This window comes from Rhinatrema bivittatum, chromosome 3 (assembly GCF_901001135.1).
Source record: "Rhinatrema bivittatum chromosome 3, aRhiBiv1.1, whole genome shotgun sequence".
Classification (NCBI taxonomy): Eukaryota; Metazoa; Chordata; class Amphibia; order Gymnophiona; family Rhinatrematidae; genus Rhinatrema; species Rhinatrema bivittatum.
Genome location: NC_042617.1, coordinates 124581622 through 124604509, shown reverse-complemented (window position 1 = coordinate 124604509; position 22888 = coordinate 124581622). Strand labels below are relative to the sequence as shown.

Sequence of the window (22888 nt, the reverse complement as noted above, 5' to 3'; positions counted from 1 at the left end):
GATGGTGTCCCGGTAGGGCCAAGAGATGTCCCCATTCCCCTGCCTACTAAAGGGGGGCGAGCCTGAGGGAGGGTCCCACCCAGGAGGGGGGCAGGACATAGTATCTTGGGGGGAGAGGGTCCCCAGGTCCCGAAGGTCGTGTCTCTGCTCTGAAGAAAAGCCCTGTGCATCAGGACTATGAATTCAGGGGAAAAGCCCTGGCTTCCTGAGGGGTCACCCCCCGGGGGATCCCCCCTCTGCCTATCAGGATTAGACTCGAAGTAAGGGTCCAAAACGGGCCTAGAAGTGGAGAACGGATTATCCGTGTCCTCAGAAAGCGCGGCATCAGAATCTTGCAACAAAATGGCCGCCGTTCCCGTGTTGAGAGGGAACGGGGCCTGGCGCTTCCTTCCCACGCGGTCTGCAGCTCGAATGTCCTTGCTAGTAGCTGGCGCACATTCCCCCTCGGGGAAACAGCCTGAGCACAGACCCTCTTCAGAAAATAATTCGGCCCTGTCAGAGCCCTCACAAGGCGCCGCGGACTGCATCGCTGCAGGGAGAGAGAGAGAGGGGAGGGAGGCTCTACAGGTGGCTCGCGCCTAAAATGAGCGCCGACCCGGTAACGGACGCTTGCCGCGGTCCCCCACCGACCTAAAGAAGAACTGACGGGGAATTAACCTCCCAACAGCAGGCGGCCCCGGGGAATTGTGCTTCGCGGGGCCGTAGGTCGGGACGTCGGTCGCTCCCCAAAAGGGAGGGGGGAAAACCTGGGTCAGGAGGGAGAGCCCGGCACTACCGACTTTCAGCTTACAGAGCCGAACGGAGTCCAAAAATTGCAGTCTTCTGCTGAAAAAGAAGATGAAACAAAAATACACTTACCCCAACTGAGCCCTCAGTGAGGAAAATGAGAAAAGAAAGAAAGAAAACAGGCAACAGCCTGTCAGCAAGTCACCAGGCTAGAGAGCAATGAGCCAGCACCAGCGGAGAGCTCTCCCCCTGCTGTAAGAGGAGCCTTAGCAAAGTGACTTAAACTGTAAATTTAAAACTTCCTTTTTTTTTTTTTTTTTTAAACTTGATCCCCCTGAGGAGGTAACCCTAAGCTAACAAGCTGGGGACCACAAGTCCCCTGCTCACATCTGCTGGAGTCAGAACGTTACTGAGAGCTGTTACAGGGGAGGCGTGGTTATATGGGTCCTCCCCTGGGAATTTTGTGTTCTGACTCCATCTGCTGGACATGGAACATAACCCACCGTCTGGAATGTATGTACAGGGAAAAATAGATAAATCTACAGATCACTATAAGGTTCTATTTCTAGCAGAGTAATAATTTACAGTTGCATTCAAAATCTAGGGATAACTAGGTACGTTTAACAGCTAATTTGATGTCCACCTCATTACTACACAAACTTCATTAAATTACTGCAATTTCATTAATTTCAGAAAACATCTACAATTCCAAAATTCAGCCATCTAAAAGCAAGAATAAAGGTAGAGAATGTGGAACAGTTGCTGCTTCAAATGACAACACAATATTCTATAGTCTAGATTTGCAGATTCATGTGTTACAAAGTCATGTGTTGTACTCAAATGTTTTCATGACAGTATATAATGCATACAGAGGTATTTACTTAATTTTCAGTGAATGCAAAATTATTGCACATACCTGGCTTGCATCTTTAACATGTATGTTATCAATCAGTTTACACAATAACCAAAAATATTCCTTACAGCCAGGCCATAACACTGGTTCTTCTTCATAGTTCTCTATCTGGAAAGGAAAAAAAAAAACCCAAAAAATTATTTTCAGTTACAGCTCTGATTTCAAGTCAATTAATTAATATAATGAAAAAAACTACTGGTTCCTTTATATTGAAATACAGAAATTATTCTGTTTGTCTATATGGAAGATGCAAGCTTAATGCACCTCATGTATAATTGCAACTCTGGTTTTATATAGCATTATTAATACAAATATATACCACAGAGCACTAAATTACAGAAAAACAAGAAAACAGATTAAATAAGGTTAACAAACTGATCACTTATATTAGAGAATGCAGCAATGGATAAATGTCTACTATCAGACACTTAAAGGAATATCTATTTTCAATATAGTGTATTCTTTCACTGCCAACAAGCAAAATGCTGAATGGGTCCAGTTATTTTATTTCTGGGTCATTTTTTTAATCTTTCCAAAACTTTATGAGGTTGATATTCAGCACCAATTAGCCTAATAAGTTCAGACTTATCAGGCTAAGCGGTGGCATCAGAATACCCAGCCGTGTTCAGCAGCCGCTACTTATTTGGATAACTATTTATCTGGCTTAATATTTATCTACCTAAGTGATGGGTAGGACAGGGCATTCCATGGAGGAGCTACTCACCCAGCTAACAGACAAATAAGTGTCAATATTCAGACTTATCTGGCTACGTTAGACCGTTTCCAGTTCCATTATGTTATTTTTGAAATGGAGTGGCCAGAACTGCATTCAATACTCAAGGTGTGGTCGTACCATGAATTGATACAGAGTCAATATGAAATTTTCCATTTTATTCAACATTCCTGTTTGGATCATTTCTGACTTCTATTTGGGTTTTTTTTGTTATTTGTTTTTTTTAACTGCTGCTGCACACTGAGCTGAGGATTTCAATGTATTGTCCACAAAAACTGTCAGCGGGTTTGACAGCCGACGCTCAATTTTGCCAGCGTTGGTTCTCAAGCCTGCTGACAGCCACGGGTTCGGAAACCGGACGCCGGCAAAATTGAGCGTCCGGTTTTCAAGCCGCGGGCCCATTTCAACATTTTTTAATTTTTTTTTTAACTTTCGGGACCTCCGACTTAATATCGCCATGATATTAAGTCGGAGGGTGCACAGAAAAGCAGGTCTACTATAGCTGAATCTATATTATATTGATATTTTTCTAGCTTTATTAGTTTGGGTTCTGTATTGAGTCATCACCTAGGAAAAGGCCCTTGAAGTTTTTGTGGACAATACATTGAAATCCTCAGCTCAGTGTGCAGCAGCAGTTAAAAAAAAACAAACAACAAAAAAACCCCAAATAGAAGTCAGAAATGATCCAAACAGGAATGTTGAATAAAATGGAAAATTTCATATTGCCTCTGTATCAATTCATGGTACGACCACACCTTGACTATTGAATGCAGTTCTGGCCACTCCATTTCAAAAATAACATAATGGAACTGGAAACGGTCTAACTTAGCCAGATAAGTCTGAATATTGACACTTATTTGTCTGTTAGCTCATTCACACCACAACATCCCCCTAAAAATGTACACTAGTATTTTTTGTATATATAAAAACCCCACTTCTATTTCATACCCACAAATGTGCAAAAATCCACCCCAACATGTCAAAATCCCATCAATCCAACCTTCTTTTTATAAATAAATACTGCCTTCTTATTCACATTTAAATCTTTTTATCCTTTTTTTTCACAAATTTGGATCCTCATTAGTTCAAGATTCAGAATTCAGGCTCAATTCATAAAGATTGTTATTTCAACAGCCCTTATTCCCTATGATGGAAGATGCAAAATTGTTGTTTCAAAAGCCCAGCCCTTATTTCAAAAGGCCAACTCGATTGCCAATGGTGGAAGACGCAAAATTATTGTTTCAAAAGCTTGACACCATGGCGTTTCGGCAGCGTCCCGCCTGCATCAGGAGCACTTCACCAAAATGTTAACACATTCAAATCCACCACGATAATTTTTATATCAAGCTCTTTATCTTGAAATCACTTTTATCTGGGCTACCATTCAATATTGAAGACCCAAACCTTACATCCCGTGTTTAAAAACAGCCACCATTTTCATTCTCAGTCCGAGCTGTTTGTTAGATGTTCTACTTCCACTGCAACACCGCTGTGCGTGCAACTTTGTATCCGCTGCTTTTATCACAGTTGCCCTCAAGACTCAGCTGAAAATGGTTAAACGTCTTGTTCACTTTCTTGCAGTATTAGAAGCCCTTTCATGTCCCATCCGGGTCATCCGCTCTGATCTGACCACATGTTTCTACTGCTCTTATCCACTGTCAAGCTTTTGAAACAATTTTGCATCTTCCACCATTGGCAATCGAGTTGGCCTTTTGAAATAAGGGCTGGGCTTTTGAAACAACAATTTTGCATCTTCCGTCATTGGGAATAAGGGCTGTTGAAATAACAATCTTTATGAATTGAGCCTGAATTCTGGATCTTGAACTAATGAGGATCCAAATTTGTGAAAAAAAAGGATAAAAAGATTTAAATTTGAATAAGAAGGCAGTATTTATTTATAAAAAGAAGGTTGGATTGATGAGATTTTGACATGTTGGGGTGGAATTTTGCACATTTGTGGGTATGAAATAGAAGTGGGGTTTTTATATATACAAAAAATACTAGTGTACATTTTTAGGGGGATGTTGTTGTGTGAATGAGGTGTGAATGGTGTATTTCAATAAGTGAAAACTGTGTATGTAGAATCTTTAAAATAAAATTATTTAATCAATATGATAATGTGTATAGATTGATAAATTGGTGAGCAGAACAGTATTGTTCTCTTGTTTTTTTGAAAAATAAAAATTTATAAATATGATAAATTATAAACTGGAAAGTTAGATAACTATGTACAGGGTAATCCGAATTTATAGACATGTATGACACGTTATTAACTGGATAACTAGATAATTACATACAATGTAAGGTGTTATCAGGAAAACCTGACTATACAAGAAGATATGCGAACTTTGTACTATGTGCAGAGTAGGCAGGAAAGGTGGATACACTGGAAATAGAGTAAATGAAACTCATAGGAGGGTGAGAGCTAGGCATGGCATGGGAACGAGAGGATAGAGAGGGGGTGGGCAGGGTTTAGGTATATGCCTGTTTAAACAGCCAGGTCTTTAGTTTCTGCTTAAATTTCTTTAGGCAGAGTTCTAGGTGTTGATCAACTGGCATAGTGTTCCATAGAGCAGGTCCGGCTATGGAAAGTGCACAAGCTTTCATGGTTGCAAGGTTAGTGAGTTTGGGAGTAGGGGTACGTAGGGTGGCCAGGTATTGATTTCTAGTCGGTCTTGAAGTGGTGTGGAATAGTAAGGAGTCATTGAACCATTTCATGTCCGAGTTATGTAGTGCTTTATGGATGATGGAGAGGGTCTTGTATTGAATGTTGGAGGCAATAGGGAGCCAGTGTAACTCCTTGAGGACGGGTGATATGTGTTCATTTTTCCGAGTGTTAGCAAGGATACAGGCAGCAGCATTTTGAAGAATTTGGAGTGGGTGAATAGTATTTTTGGGGAGACCTACGAGGAGGGGGTTGCAGTAGTCAATTTTCGAAAAGATGGTGGCTTGTAGTACAGTACGAAAATCAGTGAGGTGAAGAAGGGGTTTTAGTTTTTTTAGGATATGAAATTTGAAAGCACTCTTTTAGTGTAGAGTTGATAATTTTTTTTTAAGTTAATTGCCAATGTACCCCCAATATTTAAAAAGGGTTCCAGGGGCAATCCGGGAAACTATAGACCAGTGAGCCTGACTTCAGTGCCAGGAAAAATAGTGGAAACTATTCTAAAGATCAAAATCGTAGAGCATATAGAAAGACATGGTTTAATGGAACAGAGTCAACATGGATTTACTCATGGGAAGTCTTGCCTAACATCTGCTTCATTTTTTTGAAGGGGGTTAATAAACATGTGGATGAATGTGAACCAGTAGATGTAGTGCATTTTGATTTTCAGAAGGTGTCTGACAAAGTCCCTCATGAGAGGCTTTTAAGAAAAGTAAAAAGTCATGGGATAGCAGGCGATGTCCTTTTGTGGATTATAAACTGGTTAAAAGACAGGAAACAGAGGAGGATTAAATGGTCAATTTTCTCAGAGAAAAACGGTAAACAGTGGAGTGCCTCAGGGATCTGTACTTGGACAGGTGCTTTTCAATATATTTATAAATGATCTGGAAAGGAATATGACGAGTTAGGTTATCAAATTTGCGGATGATACAACATTTTTCAGAGTAGTTAAATCACAAGAGGATTGCGATACATTACAGAAGGACCTTGCAAGACTGGAAGATTGGACATCCAAATGGCAGATGAAGTTTAATGTGGACAAGTACAAGGTGTTGCATATAGCGAAAAATAACCCTTGCTGTAGTCACACGATGTTAGGTTCCATATTAGCAGCTACCACCCATGAAAAAGATCTAGGCATCATGGTGGATAATACTTTGAAATTGTTAGCTCAGTGTGCTGCAGCAGTCAAAAAAGCAAACAGAATGTTAGGAATTATTAGGAAGGGAATGGTTAATAAAAAGGAAAATGTCATAATGCCTCTGTATCGCTCCTTGGTGAGACCGCATCTTAAATACTGTGTACAATTCTGGTCACCCCATCTCAAAAAAGATATAGTTGCGATGGAGAAAGTACAGAGAAGGGCAACCAAAATGATAAAGGGAATGGAAAAGTTCCCCTATGAGGAAAGGCTGAAGAAGTTGGGGCTGTTCAGCTTGGAGAAGAGACGGCTGAGGGGGGATATGATAGAGGTCTTTAAGATCATGAGAGGTCTTGAACGAGTAGGTGTAAATCAGTTATTTACACTTTCAGATAATAGAAGGACCAGGGGGCATTCCATGAAATTAGCAAATAGCACATTTAAGACTAACTGGAGAAAATTCTTTCACTCAACACACAATTAAGCTCTGGAATTTGTTGCCAGAGGACGTGGTTAGTGCAGTTAGTGTAGCTGGGTTCAAAAAAGGTTTGGATAAGTTCTTGCAGGAGAAGTCCATTAACTGCTATTAATCAAGTTTACTTAGCTAATAGCCACTGCTATTAATTGCATCAGTAGCATGGGATCTTCTTGGTGTTTGGGTTCTTGCCAGGTTCTTGTACCTTGGTTTGGCCTCTGTTGGAAACAGGATGCTGGGCTTGATAGACCCTTGGTCTAACCCAGCATGGCAATTTCTTATGTTCTTATGAAGGAGTTCACTCCACTCCACACCAACTTAGCCAGGAAAAACTCTTGTCTATCAGAGTGGCTCATCTAGCGCCTTTTGTCATGAATGGCAACTTGTGGGACAGCCCCACAAGTCAACGCACTTATTCTAACGCTGGCAAACTGTTCATGGCAGAGACACCCCTGATCAGGCTGCATGCTGCCATCCCCGTGAGGCTCCAGAGCCACCAAAGGCACGCATGTGCCCAGTGTCCCACTTCTTAAAGGGATCACAGCAGGAAAGTCCCCAAGGCACTCTTTGATGACATCACTAGCCCAAGCCTATTTCAGCCTGCTTCAGACACCTCAGCAACAGGTTCCCTGGTACTCCTTGTTCTAGTGTACATCACGTCATTTCTTGCCTTGTTCCTAGTCTTCAGCCTAGCTCTTTGTTCTTGATTCTGTGCCTTCCCTTGTCCTATCTGGTTCTTCCTTATCTCTCATCATTCTGTTTCCTGTTTCTTGTTCCCTTGGCTTGCCTTCCTGCACTTCGACCTTGGCTCTGGACTTCACTTCGACTCGTCTGCTGACCATTTTGACCTCTGGCCTATGTTCCAATTCTGTTTGCTTCCTGCCCAGACCTATGGCCTGTCTTCAGATTCTGCATCTGCTGCCTGTCCCGACCACTGGCCTGTCTTCCGCTTCCACTGTCCTTAGCCTATCTAGACCCTTGAATCGCCTTACGGACCCTCCTAAGACCTGCTGGCTTCAGGAATCCAAGGGCTCAATCTGGGGAGGAAACGGCTGGTATAGGCAAAGTTCCAGTATGGTCCCACCTCTGAGTCTCACTTCCAACTGACAGCATGGGCCTAGTGGGCCTCCCCTTCAGGCAGCGCCAACTACACCTCAGCACCAAGGACCCAAAACTCTGTTGGACTTTACTCCTTTGTCCACAACTCACAACTGCACTCTATTACAGAACTATGCTGAAGATTCAAATCTTCATGTTTTTCCTTGACTTTATTTTTTTTTTTAAAGCTTACCAAGATCAAAAACAAAAACTAGAGAAGGTACCCCCATATTTTTTGATCCTTGTCCAAATTATAAATGAGGAACTGTCTACCTTTCATTTGCCAGCCCTTAAACCCAATAAGGCAAGGTTGCTTACCTGTAACAGGTAATCTCCGAGGACAGCAGAATGTTAGTCCTCATACATGAGTGTCATCATCAGATGGAGCCCCAATGCAGAAAACTTATGTCAAAGTTTCTAGAACATTGACTAGGCAGATTGAGCATGGCCAGCATGCCCTATACCATGCTTCCACACAGGGTCTCTCTCCAGTCTTGTAATTTAGAATTATGATTAAAATAAAAAAATAAGAGAAACTAAACTCCGCAGGGTTTCCGCGGGGTTTCATGAGGACTAACATCCTGCTGTCCTTGAACTACACCTGCTACAGGTAAGCAACTCTGCTTTCTCCAAGGACAAGCAGGATGGTAGTCCTCACACGAGTAAATCCCTAGCTCCACAACACAAAAGGGGACCAACAGTCACCAGGTGCTAATGGGCACAACACCACTGGTGCTGTTGTTTTCAGAGGGGGAGACAGCCTAGGCAGAAGAGTTGGGTTCTACACCTCAAACAGGTTCCAAAGGACAGACTGGCCAAACCTACTGTCACCCCCTTGTGCAAACTCTTATCAGAACTTGGCCTCAAATTCTCTCTCTACGCTGATGATGTGCAAATCATCATACCCATTCAAGGCTCCCTATCTGACACCCTTGAATCCTGGGGAAACCATCTCGCTGCCATCAACTCCTTACTTACCAACCTCCACCTCGCTCTACACACTGCCAAAACTGAACTCCTCCTCATATCCCATCACCCCCCTACTAATCCCGCACTCTCAATTGACTCTGCTATCAAGATTCCTCATGCACAGCCTTGCGCAAGGAACCTGGGAGTCCTAATCGACCAACAACTGAACTTCAAAAAACATATCAGTGCCATACTCAAAGAGGGTTTCTTCAAACTTAAAATCTTAAAAAACCTGAAACCTCTCCTTCATGCTAGTGACTTCCGCACTGTCGTCCAGGCTACACTGGCATCCAAGATGGATTACTGTAACTCCCTCTTTCTTGGCCTACCCTACTCCTCTTTAAAGCCCCTCCAAGTGCTACAGAACACTGTAGCCAGAACCCTCTCCAACGCTCACAAATACGACCACATTTCCCCTATACTGAAGGACCTACACTGGCTCCCTATTCCCTCCCGCATCCTCTTTAAATCCCTGACCATTATACATAAAGTCTTATATTCCCATCACTCCAACTGGCTGGCAGATCCCCTCCAATTTGCCTGCTCGAATCGGCCGACAAGGACCACTAACAAAAGGTCCCTCCATGTGCCATCCCTAAAGAAAGCGCACCTCACAGCTACAAGGGATCGGGCACTCTCCATTGCTGGACCTATGCACTGGAACTCACTCCCAACCCACCTCAGACTTGAACCTTGCATCACCAAATTCAGAGCCCAGCTCAAAACCTGGCTATTCAAACAAGCCTTTCCCCAACACCCTTGATGAATATTGAATTTTGATGAATCATGACCTGAATTTGACTATGACCTTGTTCTTATGACACTATAGTTCACTTGTTGTTTGTTCCTATGCTTCTCTGCTCTCCTTATGGTTTTTTGTACCCCTTACCCTTCCCCTGTTACTTGTAATTTCCGTTGCTTTTGTTCCATGTAAACCGAGGTGATGTTTCGACTAACATCGGTATAAAAGACTCTTAAATAAATAAATAAATAAATAAATGTTGGCCATCCCTATACAGACAGTAATGAGATGTGAATATGTGGAGAGGTTGCAGCCTTGCAGATCTCTCCACAGGATCCTATTGCAAGTGGGCCACCTACACTGCCATGGCTCCCAAGCTGCAGTCTCACCTGGGCATAACAGAAGGAGAAGCAATCTGCTAGCCAACTTGATAATATCTGTTTGGTAACAGCAATGCCCAACCTATTCTTCTCAAAAGAAATAAAAAGTTAGGTGGACTGTCTATGGGTTTCTGTCTGTTCTGGATAGAAGGCTAAGGCTCACTTGCAGTCCAAATTGTGCAGTGCTTGTTTGCCTTGGTGCAAAAGGGGGCTGGGAAAGAATATTGGCAGAACAATTGACTGAGTAAGATGGAAATCAGTCAAGACCTTAGCCAGGAACTTATGATGCGTACACAAGACCAACCTGTCATGATAAAACTTAGTATAAAGGTGGATAAGTCCCTAAGGCCTGGAGCTCGCTGAAGTGACCACCACCAAAAATCCAGTTCAGGTACTTCAGGTCACAGGTTCACAACGGCTCAAAAGGAGTTTTGATCAGATAAGCTAACACCACATTGAGGTCCCATGACATAGGTGGAGACCTTAGGGGAGGTTTCAATTGAACAAGCCCCTGCATGAAGCATACAACTAGAGGATGTACAGAGATGGGCGTTCCATCTACACCTTGGTGGTATGTGCCAACTGCACTGAGATGAACTTTAACGGAATTGATCTTTAAGCCAGCCTCCAATAGGTATAGGAGGTAATCAAGCAGTTTTTGTTTGCAGCAGGAGAACAGATCTAGGGGCCTTCTGCTCACATCATAAAGAAAACCTCCTCCACTTCAGTCCATAGGACTTTCTAGTGGGAGGATTTCTGGAAGCCACTATCCTCTGAAAGATCAAGCAGCTATAGAATTAACCTCTCAACATCCAGGCTGTGAGCAACAGGGTCTGGAGGTTGGGATGCAGCAGCCTGCCTTGATCTTGCATAATGAGATCTGGGGAAGTCCCCATACTGATCAGTCTCTAGATGGACAACTCCCTCAGGAGTGGAGATCAGACCTGTCTCGGCCATTGAGGGGCTATACGGATCATAGTCCCCTGTCCCCACGAAGCTTCAAGAGAGTCTTCACCACTAAGGGAATTGAAGGATATGCATTCAGAAGACCCCTGATCAATGATGGATGAGGGCATCTGAGGCTGGTCTGCTGTCTGATCTATACAGGGAGCAGAACCCAGACATCGCTGAAACCAGATGTGGCACCGATGCACCATCGCCATGGGGAGAGAGACAGAGGGAAGGGGTGGGTGTGTGTAGGAGAGAGAGAACAAGCCTCTATGCGGAATACATATGTGAGTGAGAGAGCTTATATGAGGATGTGTGTGTGTGAGAGAGAGGGATTGTGTGCATATGAGCGTGCGATGGTATTAATGAGAAAGAGAGGGAGGGAGCCTGTGTGAGGGTTGTTACTATTTGAGTGCTAGTACTTAGTGCTGTTTTGGTATGGGATGTTTACTATATTGTAATTGGACAAGGAATCTATATGTATGTCTAAGAGGGGGCCAGTCTTGAGTGAACGAGGGTGTAGTTATATGAAGAGAAAGAGAGCCTGTGTGTGTTTGTGGGAGAGGCCTGTGTGTGAGAGAGAATGGACATATATAATTATGCTATTAAGTAGACTTAGAAAATAGCCACTGCTATTACTAGCAACAGTAGCATGGAATAGACAGTTTTTGGGTACTTGCCAGGTTCTTATGGCCTGGATTGGCCACTGTTGGAAACAGGATGCAGGACTTGATGGACCCTTGGTCTGACCCAGTATGGCATGTTCTTATGTGTGTTTATATGAGAGAGAAAGGAAAATTGGTTCTTACCTGATAATTTTCATTCCTGCAGTACCACTGATGAGTCCAGACTCCTTCAGCAGATGGAGACAGAGAAGTTTTGACTGACACTGCCCTATATCCCGAGGTGCCTCCTGCAGTCCATCAGTACTGAACTGTACCCAAGCCAAGCAAATAGCAAACCATAACTGTATACTAAGAAAATGTTATTTTATTGTTTTAAACGAGCAGAGGGAAGATGAAACCCTATAAACTCCGAACTTTGCCCACATGAGAGCCCTGAGTGGGACCAGAACCTGAACCATTGTTAGAGCGACTCTTCAGAGTGGTGAGTAATAACTGCAAAGAAGGGCAGGACTCTGGACTGATCCGTGATACTACAGGAATGAAAATTAGTAGGTAAGAACCAATTTTCCTTTCCCTGTACGTACCCGGTTCAGTCTAGACTCCTGGGATGTACCAAAGCTTTCCTATGTGGGGTGGGACCTAGAGAGTCCCGCTCAGAGCACACTCTCGCCAAACCCCCTTGTTTCTGGGGGCCTGGACATCCAGATGGTAGTGCCAGGCAAACATGTGCAAAGATTTCCAAGCAGCCACACAACAGAGAAATAGTAGTCCTAGAAGCCTTCTGCCCCCTTCTGGGGCCACTCCACAGCACATAAAGATGATCTGACAGGTGGAAACTGTTAGTAACCTCCAAGTAACGCAACAGGGCCCGCTTCACATCCAACCTCTGCAATTCCTTGGACTGAGGCGTGGACGAATCCAAACCCGGAAAGGAAGGAAGCTCCACAGACTGATTCACATGAAAAGAGGAAACCACCTTAGACAGGAAAGAGGGAACTGTTCTCAAAGACACCCCCATAGGGCTCCCTGCACAGAAAATCCTGAAGTTCCAACACCCGTCAAGCAGAAGATATGACCATAAGGAAAACCACCTTTAATGTAAGATCCTTTAATGTCGCCTGCTTCGACGGCTCAAACGAGGGTGCACACATAGCCCTCAGAACAATATTAAGGTTCCAAGATCCAAAAGGATCCCGGATGGGTGGACGCAAGTGCTTTACTCCCCGAAGAAAACACGCCACATCCGGGTGTGCCACTAATGAGACTCCTCGCACCTTACCATGCAAGCAACCTAGAGCCGCTACCTGAACTTACAGGGAATTAAGACAACCCTTTGCTGAGAAAATCCTGCAAAAATGTCACCCACGGAAGCGCGGACAGGCTGAACCTCATGTGCCGTACACCAAGACTCAAACACTCCCCACACCCTGACATAGGCCAGGGAGGTAGAGGTCTTCCTGGACGACAAGAGGGATAACCCTTATTCCTCAAATGCTCCCTCTCAAAAGCCAGGCCGCTAGACAAAAGCCATCTGCCCCTTCGAAACAAACGGGGCCTTGACGCAGGAGATGAAACGCAGAGGTCCGTCCATTGCTAGGTTGACCAGATTCATGAACCATGGCCACCTCGGCCACTCCGCAGCGACGAGAATGTCATCGCCCAGATGAGTCTCGTTGTGACAACACTTTGCTGATTAGTGGCCATGGTGGGAAGATGTAAAGAAGCACCTCCGACGGCCAAGGCAGGACTAGGGCATCCACTCCTTCTGACCCCAGTTCTCGATGCCGTGTGGCCTTGGTGTTGTGGAAGGTCACCATTAAATCCATGCACGGCTGGGTCCACCAGTGGCAAATAAGGAGAACCACATCCTCCGACAACTCCCACTCCCCGGGATCCAGCTGGTGACGACTCAGGAAATCTGCCTGAACATTGTCAAGACCTGCAACGTGGGAGGCTGCAATCTGCTCCAAGTGCAGATTGCTCCAAGTGCCCATTGATCTGCTCCCAGGCTTCCAATGCAACCGCCCTGCTCTTGGTACCTCCTTGGCGATTTATGTAGACTACTGTTGTCGCATTGTCCAACAGAATTCTCACAGATCTCCCCCCATCACCAGAGGAAGGAGAGCCTGCAGAGCCAGACACACCACTCTGGTCTCCAGCCGGTTGATTGACCATGAGGCTTCCCCTCCCCGACCACCAGCCCTGCACAGATCGCTCCTGACAGACCGCCTCCCTACCGGAGAGGCTGGCATCCGTGGTTACCACTATCCAAGTGGGATCTCCATATCCATCCCCCGATGCAACTTGTCTGGGAGGAGCCACCACGAAAGGCTGGAGCACACAGACTCTGTGAGAGGAAGTGGTAGCTGAAAATGCTCCGAGAACAGATCCCAGCGGGTTAGTAAAGCTGACTGTAGAGGTCTCATATGAGCAAAGGCCCATGGAACCAACTCCAGGGTGGACACCATTGAGCAGAGGACCTGTAAGTAATCCCAGACTCTGGACAAACGTTTGCCCAACAGTGCTCCTCAGTAAAAATGACCTTGCCCACCCAGGTGTTGAAAAGCACTCCCAGGAACTCTAAGATCTGGGCGGGAACAAGGTGACTTTTGGCCAGATTGACTATCCAACCCAGTGACCTCAGGAGCTGGAGGACTTGATCCACCGCCGTTCAAAAGAGGGACTCCAACTTCACTCGAATCAATCAGTCATCCAAGTAAGGATGAACCAAGATCCCCTCCTTCTCGATCGCTGCAGCCACTATGACCATTACCTTGGTAAATGTCCTGGGCGCTGTTGCTAGCCCGAAGGGAAGGGCGCAAAACTGAAAATGCACCCCTAGAATCATGAACCTCAGGTACTTCTGGTGGTCGGGACAGATTCCTATGTGAAGGTATGCGCTCCCGTTAAGTCCAGCAATGCTAGGAATTCCCCCTTGTGGACCTAAGCAATGACGGAACAATGCGTTTCCATACGGAACAGAGGGCTCTTGAGAGATTATTTGACCTTTTTCAAGTCGAGTATGGGCTGGAACTTGCCTTCCTTCTTGGGCACTATGAAATAAATGGAGTAACAACCTGCCTCTCGCTCGTCCAGAGGTACTGGGACAATGGCCCTTAACTCGCAGAAGTGCTGGACGGTGGCTTGCACAGCCAATCGTTTTTGCTCGTACAAACACAGGGAGACCAGAAAACGATCCTTGAAGGGGCCGCGAAAATTCTAAAGCGTAGGCTTGACCTATTATGCCTAGGACCCACTGGTCCAATGTGAATTTGGCCCACTCCTCGTAAAAAAGAGCCAGCCGGCCCCCTATTACCGGAACCGGGGAGTGGACCAGCCTTGCCTCATTGAGAGGGTCCACCCGATCCCTGGGAGGAACTGTCTTTGCCAGGATGTCAGCCACGAAAGGACTGGCCCCAAGATAGCTGCCTGCCCAAGACCTGACTTGAAGAAGACCCCGACGATCTGGAGGCCTGAAGCTTCCAATTTCCTTGGAACCGGGACAGAGCGAGAAAGCAGCTCTTGGATTTTGACTTATCCTCTGGCAACTTGTGTACCTTGTTCTCCCCCAGGGATTTAATCTTGTCCTCCAAGTCCTTGCCAAAAAGCAACTTGCCCTTAAAAGGCAAGGAACCCAACTACGCCTTGGACAAAACATTGGCCGACCAGTTCCTCAACCAAAGGAGCCTTCGAGAAGAGACCGCCGATACCAAGGTCCTGGCCGAGGTTCCGAGCAGATCGTACAGTGTATCCGCACTGTAGACCACCACCGCTTCCAGACGCTCAGCCTACAAAGCGCCTGAAGCAGACAAGGTCTTATCCACCCGCAACTGCTGAATCCAGCAGAGCCCGGCTCTCAACATGAAGCTGCTACACATAGCAGCCTGCGCTCCAAGAGCCGAGACCTCGAAGATCCTCTTGAGCTGCACCTCCAACTTCCTATCCTGAAGATCCTTAAGTGCTGTAGCGCCGATCACCGGAACGGTCGTCTTCTTCATAACTACTGACACCACAGCATTCACCTTGGGAATCCTAAGGATTTCTAGGGCTTCCTCTGGCAAAGGGTATAACTTGTCCATTGCCCTGCTGACCTTCAGGCCTGTATCCGGTGTCCCACTCCCGGAACAAGGCGCTGACCGACAAATGGAAAGGGAAAGACCTGGTTGGACCATGGAGCCCCAACATAACTGGGTCCACTGCACCCAGTGCCAAGCTCTCCGGGACATCCCCTATGCCCAGGGCATCCCCCTATGTCTCCAGGCGTCCCCTATGCCCAGCTCCTTGAGAACTGTGGGAATAAGAAGGGCCAATTCTTCCTTCTAGAACAGGAGGATCAGCTTAGCGTCATTTCTCTCTAGCATCGGAGATGCAGGCAAAGGCTGATCCAGATCCTGGTTGTCCTGATCGGAGTCTGTCGCCTGAGAGTCCACCCCCTGAGGCCCCTCAAGCCCCACTTCAGAAAGAGAATCCCTCTCCGGCTGAGAAGCTAATGACCTCAGAGGATGGTTAGTTCTGGCGGCCCCCTCCTTATTAAGGGTCCTAGGCTTCTTCAGGGTCAAACCCCCCCCCCCCCTTTCCAGGGGTCTTGTGGGATTTGGCCGCCTGGGGCGGGGAAGATTTAACCAAGCGCCTTTTTGCTGCCTTTCTGGCTTTAAAAGCCTTATGCAGCAAAAAAACAAATTTGGAGTTAAATGAAGAGGGGGAGTCTGAGTCCCCCCCCCAGGGCCCTCCTCCAACAAGGACAGTTGATCCATGGCATTGTCACCCCCCCCCCCCCCGAGGCTCCTGCCTGCGGGGATAAGGAGGGAGGAAAATTCCCCTCCCCCTCCTTGATTTGCGCGGGTGCCATGAAAGCAGCCAAAATGGCCTCCGTTCCCGCGCTCAGGGAGAACAGATCCTCTGAGCCCTTCTGTGCTGGAGCAAGCCCTCCAGACTCCCAGCGAGCCTTCAATTGGGACCCTAACGCAATCACCGAGGTGCCCTTCCCCCCAGGGAGGCACCGAGAACACAGGCTGCTGCATAAAAGCCGCGCTCGGGTCCCCACACCTGGCACAGGCCCCTCCACATGGCATGAAGGCAACTCCATGGAGCAACCTTGTCCCCCGGATAGCAGCTCAGAGGGACGGAGGCGGTGAAGAGAGAGCAGACTGAGTAAAAAAAAAGGTGAAACAGGAAAATTCCCACTCCCCACAGCCTACCTTCGCTCTGACAAACCTCCCAGATTTTTTTTTTTTTTAATAAACTTTACGCAAGTAGAGCAGGCTCAAGCTCCCTCAAGGTCCAAGCTCCCTCAAGGTCTCCTATCACAGGATGAGTGAACCGGGCACCCTGGTATCACCCTGGCTGGAGTGAGTATATTGAGCCATCAACCTTCTGCTCAAGTGCCTCAAATACCAGGGGGGATGGTTCCACCAGGACCTGACTAACCTCTGGGAGGCTGCCAAGACTTCTTTCTCCCTGGTGCTAATCCTTTAAAACTGTTTCTATTTGCCTTTTCTTCTGTTTTTGAGCTTCTAGGGTTTTTTTGTGGGTTTTTTTTTTTTTTTTTTTTAGACTACAGGATTTTGCACCTCCGCCATCTGCTATAGACAGAGAAATACTGATGGACTACAGGTGACACATCGGGATATAGGGCAGTGTCAATCAAAACTTCTCTGTCTCCATCTGCTGGAGGGGAGGCAAAACCCAGGAGTTTGGACTGATCCGGGTACGTACAGGGATAGGAGAAAGACTGCGTGCAACAACCCCCGTTCCCCACCCCATCAGCTAATCATCAACAATCTCAGGGCATCTGGAGGTATGGTGAGTGATTCATTTTATATCCTTGTTAGTTTTAATCATTGGGTGTTAATATTTGGTGTGTGCACTGTTTTTCCATTTTTGTTTTGGAGTTATAACTTTTTTTTATTTTTATGAGTTTTTAATTATTTGATGTAATTCTATTTGTCTGCTATTTTGAAACATTCCTTTTACTAGTATGGTTTTACTATTATTGATGCTTTATATTTCTTCATTTTAGTGTTCACTATTTTAAGAAGAATGGCAGTGTTTCTGTTTTCCCACTGTTGCACTGCATCCAGAGTCTAGTGACATGGTTTTCAATTCAGTTTCTGTCTGCACATTTTCAATTTTTAGCTTACAGTCTCTTCATTCTGTATTTGGTGAGGTTTTGTCTGTGTTCTGCATGTGTGATCACACTTGAGGTATTCTGTTAGTGTATATTTTTTGTGTAGGGTTCTATAACAGCTAGACTTTTTCTGTTTTCTAACAGGTGTATTGCTGTTTTAGGGCCTAGTGTAATATTTACAGTGTTGCCTTTTCATAGGTAAGGTTGTTACTATTTGAGTGCTGGTACTTAGTGCTGTTTTGGTATGGGATGTTTACTATATTGTAATTGTAATTCACTTTACTCATGGCTTTGAGCACCATGCCTATACTCAACACATATTATAATTGGTTTACTACTATTTGGGTTCCAAGTGTTTTGTTTTTTTTCTTTTTAGTAGGGTTTTCTCGTTGACATACAATATATTGGAGAAATTACTTACCTGATAATTTCGTTTTCCTTAGTGTAGACAGATGGACTCAGGACCAATGGGTATAGTGTACTCCTGATAGCAGTTGGAGACGGATCAGATTTCAATCTGACGTCAGCCCTAGTACATATACCCCTGCGAGGCACCATGCTCTTCAGTATTCTCTTCGAAAAGCAATTGTGGATATATGTGTGACTGAATAACTTGATTAACTTGCATAACTTGGTTAACTTGCATAACTTGAACTGGTTGATGTGGTTATAGCTGGAGACCACCAGTGTACTCAACTGAAAAACACTGACACCCGGTAGGTATGGGTCTCCTAACTGGAGGAAGGCTTGGCTTACCCGTGTTTGTCTTGTTCTCGGGGATTGACACCCCCCCCCCCCCGGGGGTTCCGTGAATGTCGGTAGCCGAGGGCGGGATGCCCAGTCCATCTGTCTACACTAAGGAAAACGAAATTATCAAGTAAGTAATTTCTCCATTTCCTAGCATGTAGCAGATGGACTCAGGACCAATGGGATGTACAAAAGCTACTCCCGAACCGGGTGGGAGGCTGCCCGTGGCCCACTTAGTACTGCCCTTGTGAATGCTGTGTCCTCCCGAGCCTGAACATCCAGGCGATAGAACCTAGAGAAGGTATGAATGGAGAATCATGTCGCCGCCAGACAGATCTCGGCGGGTGACAGCATCTTGGTTTCCACCCAAGACACTGCCTGGGCTCTAGTGCAGTGGTCCCCAACCCTGTCCTGGGGGCCCACCAGCCAGTCGGGTTTTCAGGATATCCACAATGAATAGTGCATGCAAATCTTCTCTCATGCATGCCTCCATAACATGAAAATTTTCTCTCATACATATTCATTGTGGATATCCTGAAAACACGACTGGCTGGTGGGCCCCCAGGACAGGGTTGGGGACCACTGCTCTAGTGGAATGGGCCTTGACTTGTAGAGGTGGAGGCTTGCCTGCCTCTACGTAGGCCGCCTTGATAACTTTGATCCAGTGGGCTAGGGTTGCCCATGAGGCTGCTTCCCCTTGTTTCTTCCCACTGTGAAGGACAAAGAGATGGTCCGTCTTTCGTACGGATTCCGACTTTTCCAGGTATCGGATTAGGAATCTGCCGATGTTAAGACAGCGAAGGCGGAGAGATTCCTCAGAGTCATTATGCTCGTCTGGCGATGGTAGCGAGATGATTTGGTTTAGATAGAAGTGAGAAACCACTTTTGGTAGGAAGGAGGGGACTGTACGTAGCTGTATGGATCCTGGTGTGAATCTGAGGTATGGTTCTCGACAGGACCGTGCTTGGAGCTCGGAGATGCAACGGGCCGAACAGACTGCCACTAGAAATGCAGTCTTCAAAGTTAGTAGTCGGAGGGACAGGCCGCGGGAGGCTCCTGCTAGGAAATCTAAGACTAGATTGAGATTCCATAAGGGTATCGGCCACTTTAGGAGTGGTCGGATCTGCTTGACCCCTTTCAGGAAGCGGGAGACGTCCGGGTGAGAGGCTAGGCTTCCGCCCTCCACCTTGGCTCTGTAGCAGGTCAACGCGGCCACCTGTACTTTGATGGACAACCCCTTCTGTAGGCCGTTCTGCAGGAATTCCAGAATCGTGGGGATTTTGACTGTCCGCGGGAGGATGTCATGGTCTTCACACCAGGCTTCGAATATTCTCCATATTCGTATGAAGGTTAGAGATGTGGAAAGCTTGCGTGCTCAGAGCAGAGTCTCAATCACCACTGACTATCCGCTCTTCTTCAGGTGTGTCCTCTCAATGGCCAGACCGTAAGAGAGAATCGAGTTGGGTCTTCGTGGAGGATCGGGCCTTGTTGCAGATCCCTGTGTGGAGGTAGAGGGAGAGGGCTCCCTGTCAGTAGTCTTCGCATGTCTGCATACCACAGCCTTCTTGGCCAGTCTGGGGCCACTAGAAGTACTGGTCCCCTGTGGTGCTCCATTCTGCAGATGATCCCGCCCAGAAGCGGCCAAGGAGGGAAGGCGTATAGCAGGACTTCTTGTGGCCAGATCTAGACGAGGGCATCGATCCCTTGGGATTGTGGGTCCTGTCTGCGACTGAAGAAGTTGGGAACTTGGGCGTTGGACCGGGTTGCCAGGAGGTCCTGGCTGGTGTTCCCCAGCGGTTTATTATCAACTGGAAGGCTGTGGCTGACAGCCTCCATTCTCCTGGGTCTAGACTTTCTCTGCTGAGGTAGTCCGCAGTGACGTTGTCTTTTCCCGCGATGTGGGCGGCTGAGATCTCTTGTAGGTTTGATTCCGCCCACTCCATTAGGGATTCTATTTCCCGGGACACCTGTTGGCTTCTGGTTCCTCCCTGTCGGTTGATGTAGGCCACTGTTGTGGTGTTGTCCGACATGACTCTGACCGTTTCGCCACGGAGTCTGTGACTGAACTGCAGGCAGGCTAACCTGACTGCCTGTGCTTCCAGTCGGTTGATGTTCCATCCCGACTCTTCCTTGTCCCATTGCCCCTGGGTGGTCAGTTCTTGGCAGTGGGCTCCCCACCCTTGTAGACTCGCATCCGTGGTGAGCAGGATCCAGGTCGGTGGGGATAGCCTTATTCCCTTGCTCAGGTGGTTTTCTTGTAGCCACCATTGTAGCTGGGTTCAAACCACCTCCGGGAGCTGTAGTCTAACGGAGTAGTTCTGGGACATCGAATTCCATCGTGGCAGCAGGGAACGCTGTAGGGGCCGCATGTGCGCTCTTACCCATGGGACCACTTCCAGTGTGGATGACATGAGGCCGAGGACTTGGAGGTAGTCCCACACCTTGGGGTGAGGACTGATTAACAGGTTTCGCAACTCGCTCATCAGCTTTGTTCTCCTTGTAGGAGTCAGAATAACCTTGTCTTGTCTGGTGTCGAACCTGACTCCCAGGTATTCCAGAGATTGGGAGGGCTGCAGACAGCTCTTGTTTGTGTTGACCACCCACCTGAGGTTCTCCAGTAGAGTTTTGACTTTGTTGGTTGCCTGATGGCTTTCCTCTGGGGATTTTGCTCTGATCAGCCAATATTCCAGATATGGGTGTATGAGGATTCCTTCTTTCCGCAGTGTCGCCGCCACTACAACCATGATTTTGGTGAACATTTGGAGAGCTGTGGCTAGCCCGAAGGGTAGTGCCCAGAACTGGTAGTGGTGGTCCAGGATCGCAAGCATAGAAAACGCTGATGCTCATGGTGGACCGGGATGTGCAGGTAGGCTTCTGACAGATCCAGGGATGTGAGGAATTCTCCCGGCTGTATCACTCTTATGACCAAGCGTAGGGTTTCCATGCAGAAGTGAGGGACCTTCAGGTGATGGTTGACCGACTTGAGATCCAGGATGGGTTGGAACGTACCCTCTTTCTTGGGAACGATAAAATAGATGGAATAGTGCCCAGTATTTTGTTGTTGCATGGGCACTGGAGTTATGGCCTTTAAGGCAAGCAATTTGGTCAGCGTGGTTTCCACTGCCCCTTTTGGAGAGGTCATGGCAGGGAGATTTCACAAATGTGTCCGGGGGAATGTTGTGGAAGTCCAGATAATATCCCTCTCGAATGATGGTTAGGACCAACTTGTCCGAAGTTACCTCGACCCATCTTTAGTAGAATAGGGCAAGCCTTCCCCCTATGGCTTTGTCCTGTGGATGGGCCGGCTGATTTTCATTTTGGGGTGCGGCTATGGCCTGGGCCAGAGCCGGCTCCCCTTCTGCTGTGTTTGTTCCGAAAGGACTGGCCCCTGTCTGCGGGGCGAGATGCTTGATATGTATTTTTGTATGGTTTGAAGGGCAGTGAACCCCTGCCCTTAGATGTTCTGGGGGGAGGGGCGCTGGCTTCTCTTGTTCTTGTCCTCCGGTAGCCGCGGTACTGGGGATTTGCCCCATTTGTCAGCTAACTTTTCCAGTTCGTTTCCAAACAGGAGGGTTCCCTTAAAGTGCATTCTCGTGAGTCTCGCCTTGGAAGTCACGTCGGCTGACCAGCTTCGAAGCCAGAGTTGCCTTCTGGCTGCCACCACGGATGAGACACCTCTGGCAGCAGTGCGCACCAGGTCAGAGATCGCATCCATGAGGAATGATACTCCTGGTCTAGTGCTTCGACGGGTGTAGTGGCGTTCCTGATCTTTGATAAGCAGGTGCTTGTCACCACGGCGCAGCAGGCCATGATCTGTAGCGACATAGGTGATACATCAAATGACTGTTTGAGTATGGATTCCAGACATCTGTCCTGAGCATACTTGAGTGCCGTTCCTCCCTCGACTGGGATGGTAGTGAGCTTAGTGACCACGCAGGCCATGGCATCCACTATGGGGAATGCCAGGAGATCTTTTGCCGCGGGGTCCAGGGGGTATGTGGCTGGAAGAGTCCACCCCCCTTTGAACGTGGCCTCTAGAGAGTCCCGTTCCAGGTCAATCAGCTGTTGGACAGCTTGCAGCAAAGGGAAATGGCGGGAGGCCTGACGGAGTCCCTCAAGGAGGGGGTTCGTCTTCAGTTCCCCTGTAGCACTTGTGCCTGGGATAGTGAGCTCTTTCAAGCTGTCCGCCACGAGGTCAGAAAGCTAGTCTTTGGCGAAGAACCGCCTCATGGTTCAGTAGGGTTCTGTTCCTGGAGGGATTTCTCCTTCCTCCAGGGAGTCTTGACCCTCATCTGAGGTGTCCGTGTCCCCAAAGCTGGGGCTTTGGGGCAAGCGAGGCACTTCTCTGGGTTTAGAGGGTCCCGGGACGTTAGGGTCCTCTGGGGAAGGCTGTGGCGCTGTCATCGTAGGCACCGGTTGCATGTGGATGAAGGTATGTAGGCCTTTGAAGAATTCTACCCATGAGCAAGATGCTGGGTCTAAATTGAGAGGCACTGCGTCCCCGGGAAGCCCCGTTTGAGGGAGGCTCCCGCTGGGAGTAGCAAGGTCCGGTGTACTGTCTGTGGAACCGGATCCCCGTATTGGCTGGGGAGGGCCTT

The 22888-nt window shown here is 47.2% G+C and overlaps 1 protein-coding gene across 1 annotated transcript in view; it reads right to left on the bottom strand.

Annotated features, from left to right (window-relative positions):
- Positions 1-22888, bottom strand: part of USP34 (ubiquitin specific peptidase 34) — a 1009100-nt gene that overhangs the window by 441380 nt on the left and 544832 nt on the right. The window contains exon 38 of the mRNA XM_029593702.1: positions 1643-1747. Coding sequence (XP_029449562.1) covers positions 1643-1747 — 105 coding nt within the window. The remainder of the gene's footprint in view (positions 1-1642; positions 1748-22888) is intronic.